Here is a 14,809-nt window from a genome sequence, read left to right as displayed (position 1 = left end):
CCAACATCCATAATTTCGGATCGAGATCCAAGGTCTACATCGAGGTTTTGGAGCAAACTACAGGAAGCTTTAGGCACAAAGTAAATTTTAGTACCGCTTTTCATTCTCAGACTGATGGGCAATCAGAGCGGGTATTTCAGATTTTGGAAGACATGATGAGATGTTGTATACTTGAGTTTGATGGTAGTTGGGAAAAGTATTTACCACTGGCCGAATTTGGTTACAACAACAGCTATCAATCCAGCATAAAGATGGCGCCATTTGAAGCTTTATATGGAAGAAAATGTAAGACTCCATTGCTTTGATTAGAATTGAGTGAATCCAAGCTAATGGGGGTCGATTTAATTCGGGAAACTGAAGAAAAGGTTCGGATTATTCGAGATTGTCTGAAAGCTGCTTCGGATTGTCAGAAATCATATGCTGACTTGAATAGAAGAGAAATAGAGTTTAATGTGGGTGATCAAGTGTTCTTAAAGGTGTCGCTGTGGAAAAAAGTATTACGATTTGGCAGAAAAGGAAAACTAAGTCCAAGATTTATTGGACCGTACGAGATTATTGAAAGTGTCGGCCCTGTAGCATATCGGTTAGCTTTACCTCCAGAACTTGAGAAGATTCATAATGTGTTCTACGTGTCTATGCTGAGACGTTACAGATCAGACCCTTCACATGTGATTCCGCATACAGAAATTGAACTCCAGTCAGATATGACTTATTCAGAAGAACCAGTGAATATTTTGGCTTAGGAAATTAAAGAACTACGGAATAAAAAGGTACCATTAGTTAAAGTATTATGGCATCGACATGGTTCGGAGGAAGCAACCTGGGAAACAGAAGAGTCAATGAGAACACAATATCCAAATCTATTCTCAGGTAAGAAATTTCGAGGACGAAATTTCCTAAAAGGGGGAGAGTTGTAACAGCCAAAAATTTCAATGGTGTCAGAATAGTGATTCGAAATCACTAAATCCGACGACTGGGACTAGGAAATTAAAATAAAATAATATTTAAAAGTGAAAGAGATGTTAGAAATATTTTAAATAGGTGAAATAAAAATTTAAAGAGAAATTATTAAATAAATTAAGTTGAAAACGAGGTATCGAGACCTCGATTTCGTAAAACCGAGCTGAAAATATTTTTATAAATATTTATGGAGTGTTAGTAATATGACGGTAAAATTTTGTTAAAAATTTTATCGTTTGGGTGGTTAATTAAATAAAAACGACTAAATTGTAAAGGTGTAAAACTTGTGAAAGTGATTAAATAGCTTAAGTGTCTAATGAGGAAGGACCTAAAGAGAAAATTTTCCCAAGTGAGATATTTTGGACGGCAATAGCTGAGAAAAACTCAGGAAATTAATGAAATAAGGGAAAATGTGGAATATTGCCAAGATTAACTAAATAAAGTTAGGACTAAATTGGAATTATCTAGGTTTTTCTTCATTTTTCTTCTTTTTCATCAGCTAAAAACACCATAGGAGGCCTGGAATAAGCTTTTTTTTTTTTTCATATTTTTGCATCATGTGAGTTTAATTCTTACTTTTTCTTTATAATTTTTGTGTTTTTAAGACTTTTACAATTAGGTCCTACTATTAAATTCATTTGTTTTTGATTATATGAGTGAAATTTAAAGTTTACATGAATAAGTTATGTAATTTTATGATGATTTAGTATGGATTTGAAGTTTTAATCTTATTATATGATGATTTTATTAAGCAATTTTAGTGGAAATTGATTTTTAAGACCTAATTGTAAAAAAGTATGGAATTAAGTTCTAATGCTGAAATTATGATTTACAAAGGCTATGAAGAAGTTTAAAGTAATAGAATAAAATGGTAATTGAGAAAAATTAGTTCAATTGGAGGGTTAATTGAGTAGGGACTAAATTGTAAAAATTGTAAAATTTGGGGTAAAAGTGCAATTGTGAAAATTAAAGTGCATAAGCTGTAAATTAGAGTAGAATTTGAATAAATGCTAATGAATAAATGGAAAAATTTTATATTATAGATCAAGAAATTGAGGATAAACGAGGAAAAGAGAAAATTCTGGAATAGTTCTAAAAATCTCTACAACTACTGTAAATTGTTCCGGGTAAGTTCGTACAGTTAAATTATTAAAGTTAAATATTATTTTATGAATGGTGAATGATATTTATGTATGTTAATTGTTGAAAATAAGTAAATTATGTACAAAAGTTACGAAATTGAACTGAGTATTTCGGAGGAACGAAACGCAAGAAATGAGTACGATCGTTCAGTAAAAAAGATGAATTGACGGTAAATTACCCAAGTAAACCGAGATTCAACATTTGTTGCGAATTCTCGTGTTTGCTTTTCGTTTAGCTCTTGCAAGCTTCCGTTAACTCAAATGAGTCACAGTTAACCCTTTTGGGGTTTCAGTTCAGCTCTGATGAGCTTCAGTTAGCCTTCGAGCTTCCGTTTAGCACTTGTGTGCTTCAGTTAGCCTTCGGGTTTCCGTTTAGCACTTGTGTGCTTCAGTTAGCCTTCGGGCTTCCGTTTAGCACTTATGTGCTTCAGCTAGACTTCGGGCTTCAGATCACGATGTACTCAAATCCGTAAGCCATTCCTTGAAGGGATATATTGGTAAGTCGTAAATGTAACGTGTGGAAAAAGAAATGTAAGTAATGTTATCATTATTATTATTGAGCTTCATTAAGTAATTTTTTTTTAAAAAAATGAGATTATGACTTACAGGATAAAAGTAACTTACTTGAAATGTCCATATGATTTGAATTTTGGAAAACTAATATTTGGTAAGATTTATAGTTAAAGCCGACGAACTTACTAAGCTATAGTCAACTTACTTGTAATGTTTATTGCTCTTTGTAGATTAACGAGAGGGTCAGAGGATCGGATCATCACGCTTAAGTCACACTATCTCAATTTTTCGGTAGATTTTGTTATAAATACTTTAAATGGTTTATATGGCATGTATAGGAGCTTATATGACTATGTTTTGTATTAACTCATAAATATATTAGTTAAGTTAACATAAGTTGATATATGATATGAATGGAAATTAACTATGATGTTTAAATACCACTTGAAAGTATGAATGGATATAATGTTAGATAAAATAAGGACTAGTGATATTGTCATGAAATGAATGTGATTTGGATGAAGATTGTATTTATTGAGTTGTTGTTTGTGTTGAATTGGTTGCAAATTTGAAATTACAGGGAAGGTTAGATGTTTCTAAAGGGGTTATATTGAGTTTTTTTAAAATAATAATAATAATAAAAGTAATTATATTACGAAAAGAATTTTGGAGTACTTGAATAAGTCCTTATTCATTTATAATACGCGATTTAGGCCTCGAGGGTTCATAAAAGAGACTTAATGATTTAATTTTAATATGTTTGTTGTTTGTTCGTGAATTGTTTGTAAATTAACCAATATGTTCAGTAATGTCTCGTAACCCTATTTCGGTAACGGTTTAGGGCTAAGAGGTGTTACAGATTAAGCTAAAATGAATTCAAAAATATAAAAATTATTAAAAACAGGGTTGAAATCACATACCCTGCAAGTGTTTAAGCTAGCCAAAACTTCAAGCCCTAAAATGGATACTTTCTCTTAATTTCGATGGAGAAAACTAAATGTAAAAGATGATACCAATTTTTACCTATTTTTATTTTAAGGTAATTTATCAAATTACTATTTTAACCTTAGTCTTTAACTTTAAAAATCACTTAAACTATGTCCATATGTGTTCACTACCCTTAAGAATGGTACGATTACCATTTAAGTCCATTTACTTTAAATTTTCGTAGCCATTTGACCCTTTTAACTAATAGAACTCACTTTTTCACCTTTTACGATTTAGTCATTTTTACTTAATTAATCACTTAAACATCAAAATTTCTTAAAAACATTTTAATTCAACCTTATTTTAATCTCATAGACATTAAAATAATAATAAAATAAAAAATTACTCGTCAAAATTGTGGTCCCGAAACCATTGTTCTCATATAACTAAAAACTAGTTATTAGAAAAACCAACATGTTACATGCTTTTATCACCCCTTATATAGTGTGAACTACCATTATTATGTCACTTTATACCTTGTATATAACTTTAATTGTTATAACAGTTAGCACCACTTGTGAGAATTGGACAAAAAAGTTACAACTCAATTAGCCTAGAACGCCTTGAAAGTACAAGTCGACAAGGTTGACTACAAGCAGCGTGACCATTATTATCAAAACCAGTATCATTGCCAGTATGAGTATGGAGGTTGTTAATACAGTCAGGGAGATTACAGTTAACATGGTTACAAGCAATACAAATATTACCAATAACAACCAGGAGTGTAACATCAAGCTTGAGAATTCATTGATTTCGTCTTCTAATTGCACATTCAATCGCAACTAAACTTACTAACACTATAAAAATAAGAGATAGACACAAAGTTTAATTTGTAACTTGAAAACTTCTTACATCTACAGAGCCTTGCCTAAAGAGTAATCCAATATAAATATCATTTATACAATATATGGTTTAAGTTAAACTCACTCACTAAATCACAACCTCATTAGTCACTCTTGTACACAATTAACGTCACTTTTTCACTAAAACTTTCCCCCTTAACCATTATCCCACATGTTTAACACGAAAGCTTCAACAATGTTTTTAGAGATTAAATGTCTTATTGAGCTATATGTTATGAATGATGAAATTAATCTTGGAGACTATCTTTTGGTATTAAGCTTGAGCACTAATAAACAAAATTAAACCCTTTGGTATTGATTTTTATGGCGGTTGTTTTTAAACATGTTATGAGGTCAATACTACTTAATTAAGCTTTGTTACTTGAGGTAGTGCTAATATGTCTACATGGTGACATCAACTTCCCAATTGTATTGGTCCTTAGTATGAGAATAATAGCTGGAAATAAGGATTAAATTGCAAAAATTTTATTTTCCTGTCCCTAAGGATAAAATCGTCATTAATTAAAAGTTTAGGGGCAAAATGGTAACTTTTCCTAGAGCATTAATTAAATACATTAGAATATGAAATGAATGAAAATGATGATCAAATTTATTTATAAAGATCCAGACGACTCAAATATGAGACTTGATCGTGGAAAAGAAAAGATATCGGATTAATGAAATTATAAACACAAACAAGCAATGCGGTAAGTTCGTGTAACTTGAATTATATTCTTAAATGCTTGAAATGCATGTTTTTGATATGAATATGATTTGAATGTTCATTATATGAAATTTATGAAACATTGACATATTTGATGGGAAGAAATCCCGGTTGAATGAAAGGAAAATTCGATAGATCTTTGAAAAGGCATTGACGGTAAAAAGGATCTAGCCCGGACGAGTGATCCTATCCTGATATAGCCCTCCCGAAGAATATGTGGAAAATGGATTTAGCCCGGACGGTAATCCGAATTAGGGTCTCAATTTAGCTTTGGACTGGTAATTGGATCAAGCTCATTAGAGTAATTGTCGTTGTAGGATTTAGCTTTGACCGGTAATCCCGACAATACTCTATGAGTTTATATTACTGAGGATTTAGCCTGGGTGGTAATCCCACTATAAGGATGAGGTTCGCGGGAGTGTGCTCTCTGATATGAAATGTGTAAGACCATGGTTGAAAGATACCATGGCAACCTGATATGAAATGTGTAAGACCATGGTTGAAAGATACCATGGCAACGTGATATGAAACGAATAAGACCATGGTTGAAAGATACCATGGCAACATGACGGGAAATGAATAAGACCATGGTTGAAAGATACCATGGCAACATGACAGAAAATGAGTAAGACCATAGTTGAAAGACACTATGGCATCATGTCAAAGATAAATAAGACCGTGGATGGGAGACGCTATGATATCTATTGAACAATTGATATTCAGGTAATACGTATTAGATGACGAATGGTTACATGAAATGGTTGTGTGAAATGTTTACAAGAACTGGTCATATGGAAATATATATACAAAATAGTTGTATGAAATAATTATGAAGATAGATAAACAAAATAAGAATAAGTACATGGAATATAATTTATGTTAAGTTTGATATAAACTTTACCGGAATAAATATACTTAAAATATATAGAAATAATGAAACATGAAATATTGATATAATGAAACGATTGATATATACTTATAAAGAAACGGTAATAGAATTAATATGTTTCATGACATGTACATATATGATTATCTTTGATACGTTGATACAAGGAAATTATGTAAGTAAAGACAATTATTAAACTCAAATGTGACATGTCGAGAAAATAAGTATATCAATGTTGAATTTATATGAAATATATGCAAGTATACTAACAATGATGTGGCTTGACACTTAGACAAAGGACAAGCTATTGATTGAATGGTAATATGTTTAATTACAAGAAGCATTGAAATGGTAAGTACTTAGATGAAAATAAAATTTAAGATTTTGCGAATTTTTTTTATAATCTCGATTTAATTCCATTTGGTTTCTAGTGTATGTTTGGGGCTTCGAGGGCCCAATAGAGAGACGTTATGATTATTTTCAAAATCTGAATAATAAATGACTCAGAATTATCTGAAAATGTTCAGTAAACTCCGGTAATGCCTTGTACCCTATTCTGGCAATGGATACGGGTAGGGGGTGTTACATACGTGAACTAGCCCGATTCATGGAACCCGTGGAGAAACCCATCTACTTGTAGCCTTGGTGGCCTACTGAAACACTTAAATAAAGCTAGAGTTACCAGGGTAAACATTGTAAATCCTAAAGGGATAAAATTGCATAGACTTTAAATCATTTAGAACTCTTAATTGTAGATGGGCTCTAATCTTGACCATTAATGTAACTCAATTTGTACTGTTGGATCTAGGGAGTTCAACTATAAATAAAGGTCCCCCCTTCATTTGTAATCACTTCATTCATTCCATTCATAGTTGTGAATATATTTGAGAGCATTTACTCAAACACTTCATATGTTATTTTTCCTTTGGCTTTTTTATTTTTCGTTGTTTTTTCATTTTGAATGTGTTTCCGCTATATTTTTGGTGCCTTAAAGAATTTTTGCGAGAATTCTCACTTTTGCGAGAATTACGCTGACTTAGGCAAATTCAGAGTAAAGAAATCGCTTAAGATCGCACGATTTGTGGGACTAAAGTTTTAGCCCGTGACAATTGGTATCATAGCTAAGGTTGCAAATGCGCCATTAAGATTTCGAAAGGAACAGATAAGTATAATGCCCCGATGGAAACTTGTTTTGAGAGAGGTAAAAAATAAAGCAGATCAAGGGATATGTGGCTTTGGAATGTCGTGTGGTCCATTTCGAAGAATCCATGGGTAGTGAAGGAAACACTCAAGGTATTGGAGACACACACTGATGAGTTAGACCCAATGAAAGAACAAGTTAAGAAATATGTGGTAGAGGCCCTTCGTTCCAATATGGACACAGTGGAAACACTCATCAATATTGCTATGGGTAATCTGACAAAAAAAATGATGTTCTTGAAGCTGGGATGACGACTATGAAGGAAGAAAATAAAGCCATAGTGATGCTTTGAATGCAAAAATCAAGGAGCTCGAGGGAGATCTTGCTATGTGCAGAACTGTTATGGTTAAAGGGGTGTTGAGTGCAACACTAAACCAAAAGATTGATGTCCCCAAACTGGAGAAGTTTAAGGCGGCAAGGTTTGCGATTGAAGTAGACAATTTCTTGTGGGAGATGGAGCAATACTTCCATTCCGTAGGCATCAAGACTGATGATGATAAGGTAAATATTGTTGTTCGGTATTTTACTAATTTTACTCTTCTTTGGTAGGGAAAACTTGTCGTGCTTGAAAGAGAAGACTATTTATTAAGGATCAATCCAAAACCAAAATAAAAATCATGCCTGAAGCTAGAATTTCATCACATCTGTTTATTCAATTTAAATTTGTTTCTGTTTATTTTTACTGTTAATTTGATTTTAATTATCTTTATTATTTTTACTTTTTTTCATATTTAAATTCTCCCTTTTTTATTTTTGCATAGACCGTCACACGATAGCTGCCTAATGTGCAACCTGATTAAATCAAAGTGATAATTTTAGATACCACAATCTTTATGTGATCGACCTTATTCCCTATACTACTATTTATATATTATTTCGGTATGGGGATTCATTTTTGGTGGATTCAACACCCATCAACCTCAATTTGGTACCACTATCGTGGCTAGCATCAGAACAATGCTTTACCTCTAGATGTCGAGTCAACTGTTGCACTTCAATGGATTTCGAAGAGAACTAGCTAACTCTGGGTTCGAGTGGCATTTCGGCTCTAACCACAACTCATCTGTTGATTCTTCAACAACAGTTAGTTTTGGCTTCCACTTAGACCTAGTTTAGGAATGCTTATAAAAAAAACACTTTTAGGAAAAAAAAACACTTTTGTAACAAAAGCATTCCTAATCAAGTTGATTTTTTAGAGAAAAAATGCTTTTCCAAGCCAAAAATTGGCCCAAAATTACTTTTTGTTTAACTTCTCCCTAAAAGTGTTTCCCCCTCCCCAAAAGCACTTTTGAGAAGCATTCTTAAACTAGGCATTAGTTTCACCCAAGTTTTATCCTAGTCGTGGATAAATCACCCAGGTTCGGGTTCATAAGCAATGACAATTACCCTATGAAGACTCATTTTTTGCTATAACTCCGATGGGTTCTCTTAACCAAGCCACTACCTACGAGTTGCCAACTAATTTTTTAAAAGGTTTCAATATTTTCAGAATCAAACTGGACTGGCCAATTAGACGAAGATCGATTGGGGTATCGGTTTGGAATAATAGATCAAAATGATTTACTCATGAACCAATCAGATCAATTAAACTGGTAGCCAACCTGATTAAATTAAATTTCTCTATTTTTTTAATAACCTTTTTAACAATTTATTCAATTAAAATCGACAAATTGATCCAATTCAACCACCTATCCACTTCTAAAAACCTAGATTTTATATACATATAAAAGCAGAAATTCACGCCAACCGAAGCAGGATTAACACTGATAATCCTTTGTTGAAATCCCACAGACGGCGACCATAAAACAAATCATTAAAACTTAGGTTGTACCATCTCAAAGCTCAAAAAATAAAACCAAGCGAAAAACTAGAAATCAAAGAACAAATTGTTTAAGATTGAGAGATGATTTTTAATCTACTCATATTAAAAAAATTAATGAGCAAAATGCAAAACAGGAAGAAGAAACAAAAAGAACTGAGAACAAAAATTAAACATTAAAAGATCTCAAGAACTTCCAACACAAAGCCATTGCAATGCGGGCAATTCCCTCGCTGAACCAAAAGCTCCTTCGAACAAAGCCGACAATAAGTATGCCCACACGGCATAAACACTGAGCTCGTAAGGTTCACCTTACAAATGCAACACGTGAACTCAATTCCCTTCGCTTGCACAATCTCTTCTTCCTCATCTTCCTCATCTTCGTCATACTCGTCCTCATCATCTTCGCCTATGTAACTCGACCCTGACTCACCCAACAAATCCATCAACGACATCGTAACAGGTTCCTCAGTCACGGATGAATCATATTTTTCTGCAGCTTCTGCAGCAGCTGCAGCTGCGGCTGCTTCTGCTGCTTCTTGTGAAGCCACTGCTTCTCTTGCTGACAATATCCTCTGGGCTCCCTTTGGCGATGATCCAGGAGAACCATCATCGTCGTTATGGATATTTTGTGGCTTGAAGCTTCTTGATGGTGGACCGTCGTTGGGCATAACGGCATCGACGGGATCTTGGTGATCTTGTGCGTACCGTACGGAACTCCTCCGACCCAATTGCGCCGCCTTGGGGTTCCTTACCGGAGCACGATCACCTATTTCGGCAATGCGGTTGGTTTCAGCAAAGGAAACACGCCGTGGGTTTTGGGGTTTCTTAGCTTGAATGTTAACATCAGATGCCGGGATCGAAATCGATGAGGTCCAACCCGAACCAGTTTTCCTGAGCTTAAGCTTTTCACGAAACAATTTCCAACTCTTCTTGTCTTTGTTAGCTGGATCATCTCGTACAGTCTCCAGAGGCGTATGGTTATGACTCGACGGCGGTTCAGACCGTTTAGCATGTCCCAAAACATCGTCGAGAGTTAAACCGGCTAGACTGCTGTCAACCGCCGACATCTGCTAAAAAAATCATATTCATAACCTTTGATTATCACTTTCCACCGTATTGCAGTTAAAACATAATAAATTAATAAATAAAACAAATATCAAATACCTTAAATTTTACGTGGCAAAAAAAAAAAGAAACAACTATAATGAATTTTTTTTCCCACAGCTCTCAATTATTGTTCACCTGTTCAAACAAAAACAAGCACTGGTAAATATATTTATTTTGTTCTTTATTCATCTTGACGAGACTCGTCGCATATCAGTTGTTATCCTTTAAAATAAAATTTTAAAGAATTTTTCAATATTTTCGGTATTGTTTTTTAACTCCGTTAAGAATAGCAAGTGCTTTAAGAGTTTAATACGACAAATTATATGTGTGTGCATACCGTCGACAAAGAAAATCTCAACGTTTGTATTAATGCACACATACAACTTGTCTTATCAAGAATCAAACAAAGCATTCTTATTCAGTGAACCATACACGACTGTTGATCGAGTTGGAAAATAAAACATTCATCAAGGATAAGAATGAGCATATTAAATTCTATGCTATTAAGATATCAACCGTTACACGACGAGCCTCTAATAAAACTAAAAAAAGAAAAGATGAAATGGGAGCACGCACGCATCCGAAAGGGTAATCCATGTAAATTGGAATAAAAATCTCTCATCATTTTACAGATTACTGGTTCTGTCTTTTCCCCCCAAAGGAAGAAGAGTTTGAAAAGAGGGGATGGTAAGGGAAAAGAGAGAGGAGAGAGGGATTTGTGATAAAGGGAACGAGCGAGTATTATGGGGAATATGTGGAGTGGCCTACTACTCGTTTCTCTTTTGAGAAATTATCTCGTTGTGAGAATATTTATTTTGATTTTTAATTTAGCAAAATTGTATATATTAGTTTCAATACTCACATCTACTTTAAAATATAAAAAATCAAATTATTATATTAATTAAGTTTTTATAATTTGACTTTTCTTCAATTAGGTTTGAATAAGATTAGATCGATTCAGTCGGTTGGATTTAGAACTGGTCGGGATCTCAGTATCAAAAAAATCATTAGACCAATTGACTTGGAAATCAATATGGATCGTTTGAATCAAGAAAAAAATCAATTAAACCTAATAGTTAAACCTGTTACCTGTAACACCCTAATCTCGAGTACGGAGTACTCGAATACTAAGGTGCTACATCAGGTCACCGAAGTAACCCAGCAAAATTTTCAAATAATTTTAAAACATTGAAATACATTTTATATAAGAGAAAATACTATACATAGTTATACTGAAAATAGTAATAAAAGTAGTTATACAAAATATGTGGAGCTCCAATATCGTCATATATCAAAATAGTCAAAATTACAAAAAATGATAAATGAGTTACAGACATACAAAAAAAAAAAATACAAGTAAGGCCTTAGGAATACAATGCCCACTAATAGATAAGGTACTGTACTCTGAATACGTGATGCTAGGAGTCTCTCATTGATGATGTTCCTAGGACACGAACAAAAGTCTACAAATCTGAACATTAAGAAAATTTGAAGGCTGAGCTTTACAAGCTCTGTGATACACAAAAAATCTACCATACTTCAAGCAATTCATAAATATAAGCATGCAAATCAAATGTATACATAGAAACATGACATGAGTATCGAATAATTAAAACATGAGTCATTAAATCTACATAACCCAATCACTTGCATATCAAACTTCTCAAACTTGTTAGATTGCACATACTGCTCAAATAATCGGGTATCTGAATAGTCCCACGCCACTCATGGCCGCTAGTCAAATAATCCTGGGTGTCCGTAGGGTTATCCTGAGCGCCACTTATGGCCGCTAGTTAGGTTAGAGCCTGAAGGCTGAACGCAAACAAAACATCAAACATATAATCACAAAAATACAACCATGACATTTGAGTCTCATACTCTTTTCAATTTGCTTATCATTCCAGCTAAAATATTAACTAAAGAGACATAACAGTCTGCTACCTTGACATTTTGACATTTCCTCATTCAAAAATTAATAACTCTTAATATATAACTCTAAATTGAGAACCATTTGTTTTAAACGAAACTAGACTTTTGTACGGTTATAGAGGTATAAGGCTCATTTCCTATTTTTTCTTATAAAATTTTTGGTGGTCTTTCAAAATCACTGCTAAATCTGTTTTATAAGAATTCTGTTGCCAGATTTTTATGACCTTTCAACACTCAAAAATTCATATATTTTAAAATAAAAATCAAAATTGATCTCCGTTTATTCTAAACGAAACTAGACTGACTCACGGTTACAATGATGTATAGATCACTTCTTAATTATTTTTATAGAATTTATGGTGAATTTTTGAACTTACTATTTATGTAATAATCTGTTTCTAGCAAATTTCACAACTAAGTTTTTAGCTTCATTTTAAAACATCCAAACAAGATTTCCACCCAAAGACATATAACATGCATGCATTATCACACAAGCATCATATTTATAACTTATTAAGAAGTATAGGAGAGTTAAAGGGTACCTCCTTGATGGAAGAACACCAACAAAGTTTCTTGCCTAGCTCTCCACCACTTTGCCTTTACCCTTAGCTTTAGAAGATTCACCACCCTCTTTAACTTCTTTGAGATTTGGAGGATGAAAAAAAAAATGGTGAGAACTCACTCAAACCTCTCTCCCTCTAAAAGACTTACTAAGAAAAAAAAATAGATGAAGAAAATAAGAAAAATAAAAATAAAAATAAAGCAATTTAAAAGGAAAAAAATAATAGGGTAATTATAATATAGGGAAAAATAGGGACGAATCTAATTTATCCCATACCTCAATCTACCAAACCATATTTTCTCATTAATTGAGAGAAGATTTTTTTTCAAAAATGGTAAAATCACCATATTAGCCATCCATCTTCTCCTACTTCACACAAGCTTCCCAACATCCTTAATTTTTTTTATAGAAAAGGTCCAAAATTCACCCAAATTAATTCCAACAAAAACTCAATCCCAATATACATTTATCCATCGCTAACCTTGGTCAACACTCGAATGTTGATGCGAGAATTTGGGGCCGTTACAAAACTGGTGAATTCATTTTATTCAAATATTTTTAATTTTTTTATAATTTATTTAATTGAATTGACTAGATCGGTTGAATTGACGAACTAGTGATCCTCAAATCTTATTTTTCTCTAATTTAGTTATAGGCTTGGGTTGAGTTACATTGTCAATGTTATAGGTAATCCATTATATATATTAAACTTCAGCTTTGTAATAAGATTTGGATTATCAATAAGTACTGTATGTAGTGGTAACTAATATTATAGTTGTATGTAGTGGTAACTAATATTATACTTTTAAGAAGAGAATTCAAGTTCTAACCTTTAAATCAACTAGGCGTACAAGGGAAGAAATTCTCTTACTTGAGTTGACAAATGGCTAGTTTAGCAATGTTTCGAAAAGTGCTTTTAAAAAGTGATGTGGAAAAGTGTTTTTGAGAAGTACTTTTGAAAAGTTTTGTTTAAGATTTGAGTGTTTAATATTACTGTCAATAAATGCTTTTAGAAATAAAATGTCCATTTTAAATATGGTATTATCAAGTTACAAATATACATTTAAAAATATTCAAATTAGTTAATATTATTATATTTTAATAAGAATATAAAAATAATTCATTATAACTTGTTAATATTTTAATATATGAAATATAAATTTTAAATATTTTAAGCAATAAATATTAATTATTTATAAAATTTATTTATAATATATAAACTATATTTTAAATATTTAAATGTAACCTTTAAATATTTGTAATTAGATAATAGCACATTTGTATTATTTTAAAAAATATTTTTTATTTTTAATTAATGATTTTAATATATTTATAAATTAAACACCAAAAAACAAAATAAGGAAAACTACTATGTTATTAGAGAGGTGAAAAAGTAATTAAGTACCAAATGTATTTTGGGAGAGGAAAAGCAAAAAAATTAGCTTATCTTTTTTAAAAGTACTTTTTAAAATTCAAAAATTTCAACCAAAAGTAACTTGTTTAGCACGGCCTTTTTTAAACACTATTAAACAAGCCCAACATCAACTAAATTTTTAGCATTTAAATTATTGGGTATTTAGCTAAACTTTTTAAAAACTTTAAGAATTTTAATAAAAATTTTCAAAAAAATTGTTAGATGTAATTAAAACTTTCAAAAATCACTTACTGGCCTCTAAAGTCTAGAAGAAAAAAAATGTACGTGCAATTGATTTTTTTTTAATTTGTTCAAGGTTCGGTTAAAGGTGTTTGAATACCAACAAATATTGAATGTAATGGTAAAATATATTACGTTTTCTCGAAAGTAAATCAAAATTTGAATATTAAAAAAACGTTTTTGAAAAAGATAAATATAAATTTCGTAAATATTAATTATCATGGGTTGTAAATAAGATACATTGCTTTTAAAATATGACTCGAGTTAATTGGAAGTTAGCATTCCACACAAAACCTAAAGGAGAATTCCCACACTCTTTGATTGCTTGGCTGGCAATATTAGACATGTTAGGGGTAGACTTTAAACTTGCATGGAATGCACTAGTTTACACTTTATGGCAAAAATTTTCGATACTTTGTTTCATTGAAAATAATTTTTGAAAAATATTAATGAATAAAAGTTTATATTTTTTAAAATTTA

The 14,809-nt window shown here is 32.0% G+C and overlaps 1 protein-coding gene across 2 annotated transcripts; it reads right to left on the bottom strand.

Annotated features, from left to right (window-relative positions):
- Nucleotides 1-9,141: 9,141 nt before the first annotated feature.
- On the bottom strand, nt 9,142-10,922 carry LOC108469461 (uncharacterized). 2 transcript variants are annotated; one of them, XM_053031583.1, is made up of 3 exons: nt 10,761-10,922; nt 10,242-10,319; nt 9,142-10,147 (listed from the first exon to the last, which is right to left on the bottom strand). In XM_053031583.1, the coding sequence occupies exon 3, from the start codon at nt 10,142-10,144 to the stop codon at nt 9,251-9,253; it is 894 nt and encodes a 297-aa protein (XP_052887543.1). In that variant the 5' UTR covers nt 10,145-10,147; nt 10,242-10,319; nt 10,761-10,922; the 3' UTR covers nt 9,142-9,250. The 2 variants fall into 2 exon arrangements, with proteins under 2 accessions (XP_052887543.1, XP_017625831.1); XM_017770342.2 differs by having other exon boundaries at nt 9,142-10,144; nt 10,761-10,921.
- Nucleotides 10,923-14,809: the final 3,887 nt, after the last annotated feature.

This window comes from Gossypium arboreum, chromosome 8 (genome assembly GCF_025698485.1).
Source record: "Gossypium arboreum isolate Shixiya-1 chromosome 8, ASM2569848v2, whole genome shotgun sequence".
In the NCBI taxonomy this organism is placed as follows: Eukaryota; Viridiplantae; Streptophyta; class Magnoliopsida; order Malvales; family Malvaceae; genus Gossypium; species Gossypium arboreum.
This window is presented reverse-complemented; position numbering and strand designations above follow the sequence as displayed.